General features: G+C 56.1%; 3 protein-coding genes across 3 annotated transcripts; 2 read left to right on the forward strand and 1 right to left on the reverse strand.

Moving 5' to 3' along the window:
* Positions 1 to 853: 853 nt before the first annotated feature.
* Positions 854 to 2,958, forward strand: MFIFM68171_06733 (Multidrug resistance protein 3; the record flags this gene model as incomplete). The annotated part of the gene is made up of 7 exons (XM_071062153.1): positions 854 to 1,005; positions 1,076 to 1,209; positions 1,287 to 1,410; positions 1,498 to 1,704; positions 1,787 to 2,155; positions 2,223 to 2,590; positions 2,648 to 2,958. The coding sequence occupies 7 exons, from the start codon at positions 854 to 856 to the stop codon at positions 2,956 to 2,958; spliced, it is 1,665 nt and encodes a 554-aa protein (XP_070918254.1).
* Positions 2,959 to 2,990: 32 nt separating this feature from the next.
* MFIFM68171_06734 (Family of serine hydrolases 3) lies at positions 2,991 to 3,752 on the reverse strand (the record flags this gene model as incomplete). Its single annotated transcript, XM_071062154.1, has 3 exons — positions 2,991 to 3,574; positions 3,634 to 3,652; positions 3,711 to 3,752. 3 exons carry the CDS (start codon positions 3,750 to 3,752, stop codon positions 2,991 to 2,993), a joined length of 645 nt encoding a protein of 214 aa, XP_070918255.1.
* A 1,256-nt stretch (positions 3,753 to 5,008) lies between these two features.
* Positions 5,009 to 13,619, forward strand: MFIFM68171_06735 (Lovastatin diketide synthase LovF; the record flags this gene model as incomplete). The annotated part of the gene is made up of 10 exons (XM_071062155.1): positions 5,009 to 5,284; positions 5,349 to 5,493; positions 5,568 to 5,836; positions 5,918 to 6,348; positions 6,411 to 6,567; positions 6,624 to 10,160; positions 10,215 to 10,276; positions 10,340 to 10,428; positions 10,497 to 12,313; positions 12,408 to 13,619. 10 exons carry the CDS (start codon positions 5,009 to 5,011, stop codon positions 13,617 to 13,619), a joined length of 7,995 nt encoding a protein of 2,664 aa, XP_070918256.1.
* Positions 13,620 to 13,799: the final 180 nt, after the last annotated feature.

A 13,799-nucleotide genomic window follows, 5' to 3' on the forward strand; every position in this document is an offset into this window, starting at 1 on the left:
ACGCCACGTCTCAGATTCTGCCCACCTTTCCTCGTTCACTGATAACGCTGTATTCGGCCAGCAAATCATCCGATCTCACCCCGAGGTGCCAGCAGGGATCAAGGTATGGTCTAGGCTTCGAAGACCGAAAACGCCGGCCATCAGCCTAGTGAATGCGTCTCGGAACCAGCCCCGGCTAAAAGTTAAGCTCAGTGACGTTCTCCCGGTTCACTCTTGAGATGCATGGGATGGAGGCCGGACAACCTGCATCTCGGCACCTTTCGGCCTTTGGGACCAAATTTAGCAAAGTACATACGCACACAATCTGCGCTTACCAGGTGGTAATGGGCAATGGTTTGGTGTCTGGGCCTGCGCTACCACACCACACGATTTCCGCCGAATACGAGGCCGTGTTGTCGCGAAACCAGCTGAGTGATTGCACCCCTCCCTAACTCGGTAGTGTTCGAGACCAATAACTCTCGTTGGGTGACTGCGTGAAGTGAATTAGGACCGCGGCGCAGCAATACCACCATGATGGGACGTACTGAGTACCTACCTAAAGTACAGTACCTGACATTACCTTAACCCATCGGTTAGTGGCTACGCACTGTATGGCCACTGTAGTATCGCTGCGCTGCAATAGGTACTCATCTGATTTTTGCACGAACCCATCACGGCCCGTCGGGCTGTTACACCAGGCAAGCCCCAAACGGCCGGGAGACGGGACTTGGCCTCCTCCCCGCTCTCCCGCCGCACACCCCCTCTGATCTCCGTCTTGGGTATTGACCTGGCTTTGGATAAGGTGTGGCGCCCGGCACTTGACTGCAATCGCGCTGTCCCCTGCGCCATCCGTCAGACGCCGCACTTGGCAAAGATGGAGCAAGATCGCACAGCACAAGATTCCAAGTCGTTGCAGATTGTCGAGAAGGACGCTGGCATCGTTGAGAGCGACGGCGACCAGCAGGTGGTGAGCAAAGGTAGCTTCAACTACCTCGGCGGATGGCGGCTGCACATCACAACGTTGGGGTAGGGCATTCTGACCCGTTCTTGGCCAAACTCCACGAACTGTTACTGATTTACATGGATCCTTGTGCAGTCTTGCTCTCGGCCTGTTTCTTGTCAACTTTGAGATCACCATCGTCAGCACTGCCCTGGTCTCCATTACAAACGACCTGCAAGAGTTCAAGAAGAGCAGCTGGGTAGTGACAGCATATCTGCTCACATACGTCGGTAAGAAATCCTCAACGGACGCGTTCCCATCTCGACAAAAAAAAAAAAAAAAAATCGTTCGATTGACGAGAATCTAGCCGGCCTCGTCATCTGGGCCAAGCTCAGCGACCTTTTCGGACGCAAACCAACATGCATCGCGGCGCTGCTCATCTTCGCCGCCTTTTCCGGCGGATGCGGCGCCGCGCAGAGCATGGTCCAGCTGTATGCTTCACCCACCTTGCCCCCCCTACCCCCCAAACTCCCCGCAGTGCGCCGCCAATGACCAGTCTGACCTCTTTTGCACGGCAGCGCCATCTGCCGAGCCTTCCAAGGGATAGGCGGCTCGGGCATCTACGCTGTCGACATGGTCATGCTCTATGAGCTCGTCCCGCCGACCCGCTACCCTCTGTACACGGCACTCCTGACCATGGTTGTTGCGCTGGCATTCACGCTGGGCCCGCTGCTGGGGGGCGTCATCACTAGCGGATCGAGTTGGAGATGGGTGTTCTTGTTGAAGTGAGTCAACCGCACTGATTAAAAGGCCACGCGCCTCGATGCCTACCCGCTCAACCGTGTTCTAATATCTGCCCCTGCAAAGTGTCCCTGCCGGCCTCGTCGCGGCAGCCATACTGTTTCTCTCCGTTCCCGCCTCTTTCCCGAACCAGGGCCAGGCAGTACTGCCCCCCAAACGAACTATGGGCGTGAAACTGAGGTCGATTGACTTCTCGGGCGCGTTTCTGATGCTCGCCGCTACCGCGCTGCTCATCACGGGCCTGGAGGAAGCCGCTTCCCAGTTGGATTGGACGGCTGCCACTGTTCTGGGGCCCCTCTGTGCCTCGGCCGTGGTGTGGCTGGCGTTCTTTGCCAACTCGTGGTGGGTGACTGGCAGGCAGGGGGGCAGCAGCATCGTGGAGCCCGTGTTTCCGTGGCGGTTTTGCCGGAGTAGGGTTGTCGCGGGGTTGCTTCTGTGGGTTGAAGTCTTTATCGTCTCCCAAGAAAAGTGTTGCTGGGGCTAACTAGTCGTTCTCTCTCAGGACCTCGTTCATGACCGGCGCGGTGAGCATAACCTGCATTTTCCAACTCCCACTGCGTTTCCAAACCTCGGCGGGACTGGGCCCTCTCGAGGCGGGCGTCCGGTTAATCCCCTTTTCCGTGTGTGGGCCCCTCGGCACCATCGTCTGCGCTGCGCTGTCCAAGAACAAGCGCGTTCCCCCTCTCTACATGGCGATAATCGGGGAGTTGATGCAGGTCGTCGGCCTTGTTTTCTTTTCGCGGGGCGATCCTGCCGAACCGGATTGGCATGCTTTGTACGGACTTGAAGTTGTCGTCGGGTTGGGGTTCGGCATGTGTTTGGGCGCAGTGACACTGATGGTGCCATTTGTTGTGGAGAAGAGAGACCTAGGTGAGTAATGCCCCCTCCTGCGAAGAAGAAGAACCGCATCCTAAAACGGTTCAATAGCTATTGCCGCCGCTGCTCCAGTACAACTACGGTTTCTGGGGAGCGCAACCGTCATCTCGATCGTTACCGCGGTTGGAAATACTTGGTTGAAGGACGTACTGTCCCACTCGCTGGCTCTTGAGCAAATCCAGGCAATCTTCCGGTCGAGTGAGCACATCAACAATTTGCCTACCCCTGAGGTTATTGCTGTGGTCAGAGGCCGTTTTGTTGAGAGTTTCAATTTGCAGATGCGGATCGTCCTTGGGTTTGCTATAGCCGGGGTATTTGCAGCTTTGTTGATGTGGGAGAGAAAGCAGGTTAGGATTTCTTGATGCGGCTGTTGACTGGACGGGACTAGATACATTCAGGAAGCCATAGAGATAACCCTCCTCATGATCCGTACACTGCTCTTGACATCTGCGGGGCTGCGTACCCCGGGAATCTCATGGGCTCCGTCGTGGGTAAACACCTGCCGCTTCTCTCCTGCGCAAACAGCAGCAACGGCGGCCGAATTCACGGTGCTGTCATTCAGCCCCCAGATGTGCGCGGTCGGGATCCTGATCACCTCGCCTACACTCTCCGGAGTCAACATGGACACCTCTCCCTTTGCAAGGAGATCAGCATCGAAAACCCCCCCTGCCGAGAAAAAGATGGCACACTTGAAGGGGACCGCCACACCCCTCATCTGTGCATGCGCCAGATATGTAGCCGAGATGGTGGCGCCTTGTGAAAAAGCCAGCAGGCCGTCGAACGGTCCCTCACTAGCAATGTAGTTCTCCAGCTGATTGAGAGCCTTCACGCAACTTGTGAGATCATCAAAGTCCGCATAGGCAAAGAAGTCATCGGTTGGAGAAGCGACATGGGCAAATTCTGGGGCCATGGGGGTTGGAATTGTCCCCTCGACGAACTCATAGGTGTGAGAGTCGCCGAGCTCATAACGGAGCGCAGCTGCATTATTCATTAACCCAGGATCGTGTTTTGGAAGGTGGCAACTAGAACGGCCCTACCTGTCTGTGTCTCAAATATCTTTTTGGCTCATTCAGTCTCAGATATTCTTGGTGAAAAAGTGGATGATGTCTCTCACCTGGGCATTGGTCCCCAGACCGTGCAGACAAAGGAAACGCATTCTCGACTGTCGTTGCAAGGTACGTACTCTTGCAGTTTGAGCAGGTTTGTTCGTTGGCCGGTCTAAAACGGCAACGCCCCTCGGCCGCTAGGTATGAGTTTGCCCGACGTCTTAACCGCTCCCTATGGCGGAGGGTTCGGCCGGAGCATGTGCATACGGGTCTTCGTTGAAGCCGACATAAGCGCTGGGAAACTGTTTCAACGCGGCATTCCACACAGGACGAACGATGGGACAGTTGGAGGCTCAGATGCACCGACTTGATTACACAGTGCACGGGTCGCGTCGGGGCTGAAGTGCATGTACAGTTCTGTACCCGTAATAGGGCGATCCAAGATTCCTGGGCCGGCAATCCCACCCGTCTAGGGTGTGATTCTGAGCTCCGCCCCGCCGCTCCGAGTGGTCCACCCCTTCGGCAGATCCATAGCCTGTAACCGTTGATGTGACGGATGTGGAGAAACACGGCATATCAGGTAGTGTTCACCCCTTACCCTCAGTTACGCGGCGTATCAGCTAGGAGTGTTCATCCTTTATCCCAGTCACACCAACAATTTGGAGATTGCGGCGGAGCGGTCCAGACAGGCCCAGCGGTCTTGATTTAGTCTCTTACCTGTGACCCTATGACCGCAGTATACCGCTACCTGACATCCAGGTAAACTCGGACGGATCGCCGACACCGAGGAGCCTAAACTAGGGGCTGCAGCACCCAACACATCCCGACGACCCGAGTACCTTGCCTAGCTGAGATTGCAGCGGCCTCTCGATTGGTCTGAAGTGGCTACCAATTGCATCGTTATGCATCCGTCTCTCACAAACCAACCGTAAACTTGCACTGTGTGTGTACGCGTTGCCGTGAAATGGGGGCTCCTACCAAGGCAGACCGCTCGCCGTGAACGCCTACTCCTATTCTCAGGACAGTAACGTGAACCGAAGTGTGTGACTGAGTCCCGAGCGTTGCTGTTTTTGGAATAGTACCCCGAGATGCCAATGTTCCGGTACAAAGGAGGAGTCAGAGGGTTCAGTTTATCTCAAACATTGACTCCATGACCGCACCGCAGGACTCGGCCATCCGGGTGGCTGGATACATCATGTCCGTTCTCTACAGAATTTATCTTACAAATGCGGCAGTAGGACTTTGAAGTTCCCGTATCACCTCGGGTTTCTTGCTTCAACCGTCATCGGTTATCCCCTTCCAGCCGGTCACTCCGCTGTCAATGAATCTCAGTGGCTTTTGAGTCGACAGCAACCAGTCCAACACAATGGCCCCCTACTCTTCGTCGGACTCAGGAGGCCAAAGTACGCCGGTTGGCTGCCCAAGGATGTCCAGCCCGTCCAACTCCCCATCCCCATCTTTCCCATCATCTCCACCTTCTATCAGCGGTGGAATATGTCAAGATATTGCCATCGTCGGCTTCTCATTCGATTTCCCTGAGGCCAATTCCGAAGAGGCGTTCTGGGACCTTATAATGCAGGGCAAGCGTGCCGTATCTCCTATCCCCCCGAGCAGATTCCACCATTCCAGATTCCGAGAGACGGTATGTGCAGGGGTATGCTTCGTCTATCGTGGTAGCAATTAACAATCCCGTGTTCTTCAACCAGATTCGTCCACAGAAAGCAAGCTTTGTGCAAAGAGATATCAGGGCATTTGACGCCAGATTCTTCGGTGTTACTGAGGACGAAGCTCTCGCAACAGATCCTCAGCTGCGCATATTGCTTGAAACCACCTACAGAGCTCTTGAGAATGGTACGGCTCTTACCCTCACCCCTGCAGAGAACCATGATCAGGAGGCATTGTTTACTAATATGCAGATTCCACAGCGGGAATACCTATGGAAAAGATTAGCGGGACCGACGCGGCAGTGTATACCGGGTGCTTTACCGCCGACTACCTTCTTGCCACGTCCAGGGATCCCGAGAATGCACCCCGATATTCCTCCACCGGCATGGCACAAAGCATGCTGTCCAACCGTATCAGTGCGTTTTTCAACGTGACGGGTCCCAGCATCACTATCGATACGGCGTGCTCCAGCAGCTTGGTAGCATTGGACATGGCCTGTCAATCCATCAGTCAGGGGGAGTCTTCTGTGGTACGTATTACTATTACCGCACATAGCCTACGACGCCAAGTCTGGCCTGCTCATTCGATGGGTCTAACACGGACACCACAGGGAATTGTTGCGGGATGCAACCTTCTTCTCACGCCGGACTTGTTCATCTCCCTATCCAGCCTCGGCTTTCTTTCACCAGACGGAGTGTGTCACAGTTTCGATAGTCGCGCTAATGGCTACGGCCGTGGTGAGGGCTTTGGCGTCCTGATTGTCAAACCCTTAGACGCAGCGTTGGCCGATGGTGACACCATCCGCGCCGTCATCAGAGCGACGGGGACTAACCAGAATGGCCGGACAAATCTCGCGCTGCCCAGCAAGGAGATGCAACGGCGACTTACTGAGGAGACATACCGCAAGGCGCATCTCGACATGTCCCACACTCGCTTTTTTGAGGCACATGGGACGGGAACAGCTGCCGGCGACCCGCTCGAAGCCATGGCTATCGGGAATGCATTTGGTCCCAGGCGGGACCCAGATAATCCGGTCGTGATGTATGTTCATGCCGCCAGATACAGAGGCCGAGCTATGCAGGATAGCTGACACAAGTCTCCAGCGGCGCGGTTAAGTCCAATATTGGTCACCTTGAGGGCGCCGCTGGCATTGCCGGGGTGATCAAGACAGTCCTAGTGCTCGAAAGGGGCATCATCCCTCCCATAGCAGGGCTTGAGCAGCTTAACCCCGAGATCGACGCCGAGTTCCTCAAGCTGAAGGTGAACACACGATCCCCCTTCATTATGAGCCATCAACTAAACAAAGTCGTCCATAGTTCCCAAGAGTTGCCATGCCATGGCCAAATAGTGGCCTGCGGCGGGCCTCCATCAACTCCTTTGGGTTCGGTGGTACAAATTCACACGCTGTGCTGGATGATGCGTTTCACTATCTTCAAAGCCGCGGCTTGAGGGGCCAGCACCGAACGGAACCGTCCCCGGTCCTGGACTACAGCACGCAGCTTCGAGGTCCGCTTGTTGCTGCCCAAAACTTTATCACCACCCCTGGCAACCCCAAACTGTTCGTCTGGTCCGCAAATGAACCCAGCGCCTTGACCCGGATGCTCGAAGCTTATCGGAGGTACTTTGAAAGCCAATCAAAAACCGGCGGTTTGTCAGTGCACAAGCTTGAGGTTTTGGCGTATACGCTGGCCCAGAAACGTAGCCTTCTTCCATGGAGGTCATACACCGTTTCAGACTCGCTGGGTGGGTTTCTTGAGCAGCTCCAGAAACCACAAGAGACATATCAATCAGGTGCTGATCCCAAGGTCGGCTTCGTCTTCACGGGGCAAGGGGCGCAGTGGCCGGGGATGTCGAGGGAGTTGTTCGAGTTTCCAAGTTTCAGGGACAGTGTCCTGAGCGCGGACGAATTCCTCCCTAAAATCGGTTGCAGCTGGAGACCGTCTGAAGTTCTCGAGAACATCAGACATCAACCAAGCATCAACATCCACGACCCATCTTTTTCCCAACCCCTCTGCACAATCATCCAAGTCGCCATCGTAGACTTGCTACGAACTTTTGGCATCCACCCCACAGTTGCCATTGGACACTCGAGCGGAGAGTTAGCCGCCGCGTACGCCGTCGGTGCTATCTGCAGGGAGTCGGCTTGGAAGCTGGCCTATTTCCGGGGCCATCTTTCCAGCAAGCTTGCCGAGTGGTCAAACGCGGACAGATCACGGCGCGGTTCCATGATGGCTGTGGCACTCTCCGAGTCTTCGGCCATTTCTTACATTGAAAAGACGCTCGAGAACCGTCGCAGCAACGGCGTTTTGACGATAGCGTGCATAAACAGCCCGCAGAACGTCACAATCTCGGGAGACGAGGACCTAATCCAGGCGCTCCAAACGATCTTGAGTGCGGATGGCATCTTCGCCAGAGTGCTGAAGGTTCCCGTGGCCTATCATAGCCCTCACATGGAAGCTATCGCATCATCATACAGAGAGCTTATTGGCAGCCTCAATCCGGGCCAGAAGCCGTCCCACCACGCAACCATGATATCGTCCGTCACTGGAGATGCCATTGATCACAGAGAGCTGCAACAGGCTGAATACTGGGTTAGAAATATGGTTTCTCCCGTACGATTCTCTTTGGCTATCGAACGCCTCTGTCATAACGGGGCAAGGAAGACAAAGAAGAAGCTCGACTTGAGTCACCGAGAGTTTGCCTCGGTTGCCCACTTGTTGGAAATTGGGCCTCACTCTACTTTGCAGGGGCCTATTCGCCAGACGGTAGAAGCGGCGTCGCCAGAGGTTGACATCTCGTATGCCTCTGCCTTGGTCAGGAGCAAACCAGCTATCACCACGCTGCTTGAAGCCGTGGGTAAGCTTCATTGCTCCGGTTTCGACGTTGATCTGGTCAAGGTCAACTCCCTGACCAAACCCTCGGAGTGGATGTTGCCGGAAGTGCTCCCAGCACTGCCTGAATATCCGTTTGATCACGCTCAAACATACTGGAGTGAGCCGCGAGTCAGCAAGAACCTGCGTTCCCAGTATCAGCCCTATAATGAGTTCTTAGGGGCCCCTGCGGCTGACTGGAACCCCCTTGCGCCACGGTGGCATAACAGCATTGGAGCGTCCTCAATACCATGGGTCCGAGATCACAGAATCAACAGTGAAATCCTCTATCCCGCTGCCGGAATGTGGGTCATGGCTGTGGAAGCGATCACTCAAGTTTCGACTGGTAAAGAAATTGTCGGATACGAGATTCGGGATACGGCCATTCTATCGTCCCTTGTCATCCCGGCGGATGGCACAAAGGTCGAAGTACAGTTCTGCTTGAAATCTAGGTCTGATTCATCGAACAAGTCGAGTTCTTGGGCTGACTTCAGCCTCTACGCTTGCCGCAACGAGGACAATTTTGTCGAGATCTGCCACGGTTCCATCAAAGCGGTGTTTGCGGACTCGGATGGGAGATCGGACGCGAACCTCGCGCTAACCAACCAGACAGAGGAGACGATATCATTAGCCAAAGCCTCGTATTCTTCGCAAATTGATTCCAAAGAGCTGTACACCGATCTCGCTGAGAATGGCTATCACTACGGGGACCTATTCCAGGGCATTCAATTTGCTCGTCGAAACGGCGATGGTCAAGCTGTCGGGGACATTCTCTTCCGCTACCCCCCCTGCAGCTCTTCCATTTCAACCATCCATCCATCAGCCATTCATCCCTGTGATCTCGACTCTGTCTTGCAGCTTTGTCTCCCCGCAATTTGCCAGCGTACCACTGGCCGAGGCGGCAAGAGGGAAACCTGGGTGCCCACTTATCTCTCGAAGCTCTGGCTTCCGTCGACTGGTTTCCGGCGGCAAGGTCAGGTCCAAGCTCACGGCTCAACCCAATTCCGAAGTACTCGTGTTTGCGAATCATCCATCCAAGCCATATCCCTACCCTCTGACGGCAGCACTGGAGGGGTATTGCACATATCCGGTGCCGAGCTGACGCTCATCACCTCCACCCAGCCACCTGGGCACGCCAAACCCGCTTCGCGCCTCTCCCGCCGGCTCTGTTACGACCTTGTGCACGCTCCCGCCATCACGCTCCTCCCTCCCGTGGAAGTCGCCCACCACCTCCGCACGCAGGCCCTCATCCCGCCGGAGCCCACCGCCTTCCTGCGAGCTCTGAAACTTCACAACCTCAGCTCCCTCGCCCGCGCGGTCGCCGCGGTGCCGTACCGATCCGTCCCCTCGTCCCACCCTCACCTCCAGAAACAGCATCGCTGGGCGCAATCCATCCTCGCCGCCGCCGCCTCCCGCCCACCGCTGGGCATCCCCCACAACTGGACGTCCTACCTCCCCGACCCGGACTTCGAGACCCTCGCCTCACAGCTCGCGGGTATGTCCCGCCTCGGGGAGCTGCACGTCAGTTTCGGACGGCACCTCGCATCCATCCTGCGGGGCGAGATGGATCCGCTGCAAGCCCTGAAGCGCGGGCATGAGAGTAAGGAGGAGGCGACGGAGGACGAGGGGCTCGAAGAGCTCCGGGCGCTGCTCAACGGGCTGGTCGACTTTGCGCCGATGGCCCGCTATCTCGATCTGCTTGCGCACGAGAAACCCGGGATGAAAGTCCTTGAGGTTGGGGCGGGCGTGGGGGGTGTGACGAGGGAGGTGTTGAAGACCTTGGTCAGTGAACGGGGAGGTATGTGCAGGTTTGCGAGGTATGACGTTACGGATAGTTCGTCGGTGCTTTTGGAGAAGGCAAGGAAGGAAGGGGGGTTCGAGGGGCTCGGGGCGAAGATGGGCTTCGCGGTTTTGGACCTGGAAAAGGATGTGGCTGAGCAGGGGTTTGAGGAGGGCGGGTATGATTTGTGCGTGGCGGTTCATGTGAGTGCTGTGATGACATGACCATCTGGGAGATATGCTAATAGTCAACGATAGGCGTTGCGGGGAGCAAAGAGGTTGCGGGAGTCTTTAGGGAACATCAGACGGCTGTTGAAAGAGTGAGTGGTTTTGCATGATGACTCTTGACGGTTTTGGGAGATACTGACTCCTGTCCCCAACAGTGATGGAAAACTCATCATAATCGAGGACACCGACCCAAACACAACGATTGGGCAGTTCATATTCGGCTTTCTACCTGGTTGGTGGACAAGTCAGTATTCCCAGTACCGCATAGACTGTTCATTAAAACGCGGAATTAGTACTAATGAGTGCTTGCAGGCGCCGAGGCATGGAAACAAGACGACCCCATCGCATCGATATCGGAGTGGGACCAAGAGTTGAAAGCCAGCGGGTTTGACGGCGCCCAGATTGTTGTGCCCAACTATCAGGAAGAAGAAAATCAGTTTGCTAGCCTGATCATCTCGTCCGCCACCCAAACGATCACCGAAGAAAGAGGAGTGCCGTCTCTGGTACCCCGTCAACAGGCAAAGACGGCTGTGGTTATCACGGGCTGGTCTGAGAAGCCTCAGAAATCGCCGGTCATGGCAGAGTTGGTCCTCTCGAAACTTAGACGGGAGACTGACGCCGTGGCCGATGTGCAGATTAGCACATTCCTGGAACTGCCGGCCAGGAAAGATCTCGGCGACGAATTTGTGATAGTTGTCCACGACTTAAACACAAAGTGGCCGTCTCTCGCGCATATTTCCCCGGAGGAGTACCAATCGTTTCACTCGACCTTCTCCCGGGCTCGCTCCGTCATGTGGCTTGCCTCGACCTCCTCCCCCGAGGCTATCGGCCCCATCCAAGGCCTTGCCCGCACCCTCCGAAGAGAGCGACATGGATTGGTCTTTTCAACCGTCGCAGTGGATCCGGCAACTATTTGCTCATCCCTCTTCACGAGCATATCTATTGCCGTGGACAACTTCCTGCGGGGCGTATCAACCGGGATGTGCGAGTGGGAACTCACCCAGGCCGGGTCTTCTCTTACCATTCCGCGAGCCTATGAATCCCCTTCTCTCGACGACGCGATTTTCCAATACACCGCCGCAGACTCAGGGAACCCCATCCTCGCACCATGCCACCCTTTTTCATCACCGTCGCACAATCTTAGGCTGGCGATCCGCCAGCCCGGTCTTCCCGACACACTCTACTTCGCCTCCGCCCCCCTCCCTCCATCTCCGCTGCCGCCAAAGCACATATCAGTCTCGGTCAAATCCATAGGCATCAACTTCCGGGACTGTCTCATCACGCTCGGTCGCGTCGATCAAGACACCCTCGGGAGCGAGTGCTCCGGCGTTGTTCTCGCTGTCGGCTCCGAGGTCACGGGCCTTCGGCCGGGCGACGGCGTCCTCGTCTTTACATGCGATAGCTTCCAATCCGTCATCAGCTGCGACGCGCGCCTGGCCGTGAAGGTGCCGAGCGGTATGACGTTTCCCGAGGCGGCGTCGATCCCGACCAACTTCGTCACGGCCCACTATGCGCTCGTCCGCGTCGCGCGGCTGTCCAGGGGGGAGTCGATCCTGATCCAATCTGGCGCGGGCGGGACGGGCCAGGCCGCGGTGCAGGTGGCCCAGTGGTGCGGCGCCGAGATCTACACGACGGTCGGATCCGAGGCCAAGCGGAAGCTGTTGATGGACAAGTACGACATACCGCCCGAGAGGATCCTCAATAGCCGGGATCTGTCTTTTGCGGATGAAATTCGCCGGCTGACGGGCGGGAAGGGGGTGGATGTGGTCCTAAACAGCCTCGCTGGTGACGCGCTTGTAGCCGGTTGGGAGTGCGTCGCGCCGTACGGAAGGTTTGTCGAGATTGGGAAGCGGGACATTTTTGAGCATGGGAAACTGCCAATGTTCCAGTTTGCCAGGAACGTCTCGTTCTGCACGGTCGATTTGAGCGCCTTGACTGTGGATAGGCCAGAGGTGGTCCAAGAGGAGCTGGTGGCGGTTTTGGAGTTGTTCGAGAAAGGCATGTTGCGCTTGCCGGAGCCCATGAAGACCTTCTCAATCAATGATATGGAGGCTGCCTTCAGGTATCTGCAGAGTGGGAAGAATGCCGGCAAGGTGGTGGTTGAGGTCGGCGAGGGCGATCGCGTGCCAGTGAGTACTAGTCTCACGTTTACCCCTGAAACCCTGCAGTGGAACCGTGAAATCCAGAATCTATCGACTGACATGTACGTCTCTTACCAAAAAGGCCGTCATCCAACCAAAGAAGTCAGACTGGACATTTAGTCCCGACGCCAGCTTTGCCATTGCTGGAGGTCTTGGTGCGATGGGTCGAATCATCGCCGAGTGGATGGTCTCCAAAGGCGCTCGACACCTGGTTCTCTTATCCCGGTCGGGCCTCCAGCATGACAATGCTGTGGCGGCAGACTTTGTCCGGGGCTTACGGGACAAGGGTGCCAACGTATATTGCCCCCCGTGCAACATCGCAGACGCAGCATCCCTTCGCCAAACCCTGGAGCACTGCCGTGAGCACCTGCCACCCATCAAGGGATGTATTCAAGCGGCCATGGTTCTCCGGGATGGCTTGTTTGAAAACGTAGACCACACGGATTGGTCCGCATCGCTCAGCCCGAAGGTCGACGGCTCGTGGAACCTGCACGAGCAACTGCCGCGCGACCTCGACTTTTTCCTTCTCTTTTCTTCAGTGTCGGGCATTATCGGCTCCCAGGGGCAAGCCAGCTACGCAGCGGGAAACACTTACCAAGACTGGCTTGCCCGGTACCGCGTCCAACAACTGGGCGAGCGAGCACTCTCCATCAATCTCTCCCTAGTTCAGGGCGACGGCTTCTCAGTTGAGCATCCAGAACTGGCGCAGCAAATGGTGTTGACCAAGCATGTGGTTGAGATGTCACGCGAGGAAATGCTCGGTCTGCTTGACCATGTCTGCAACCCGGCGGTGGTGAATGGGCCGCCGGGGCGATGCCAAATTATTATGGGCCTCGATATCCCCAGCCATGCCTTGGCTCGGGGCATGGACCCGCCAGGATGGATGCACGAGCCGATGTTTGCGAATCTGCATCGACTCGAGATGATTGAAACTGGAGATGACGGAAGCCAGCTGGAGGATGCTAATTTTCATGGAGCTGTTAAGGGGCAGATTGGCCCGGATTTTGTCACACGTGTCAAAGAGGCCCCATCGGTTGCCGATTCGGCTGATATCGTCTGCGATGCCCTGTTGAGCAAGCTCTGTAAGGCGCTTGCAAGGCCTCTGGAGTCGCTGGATAAGACCCAGCCGTTGCACGTGTACGGCGTGGACTCTTTAGTGGCAGTTGAGTTAAGGAACTGGTTTTTGCAGTCGTTGAAGGTGGACGTTGCGGTATTTGAGATTCTGGGAGGGTCTACCTGCGCGACTCTTGCTCGGGGTGTTGCAGAGAAGGCCAGATTGGGCGGAGGGGTTTAAACATCTGAACTGCTTGGTGAAAGGCTGGAGAGCTCTGTACACTCTTTATTTTAAGCATGCTCGTTCTTGAAATACGATGCAATTATTCTGTTTCCTCATATTACTGAACTCGTCCGGATCTAGGTCCGCCGCTTTTTTATACTGAGCACGTGAGCGATCGAGTATGCGTGCGAGCCACAA

This window comes from Madurella fahalii (genome assembly GCF_045866475.1).
Source record: "Madurella fahalii IFM 68171 DNA, scaffold_3, whole genome shotgun sequence".
NCBI classification, from domain to species: domain Eukaryota; kingdom Fungi; phylum Ascomycota; class Sordariomycetes; order Sordariales; genus Madurella; species Madurella fahalii.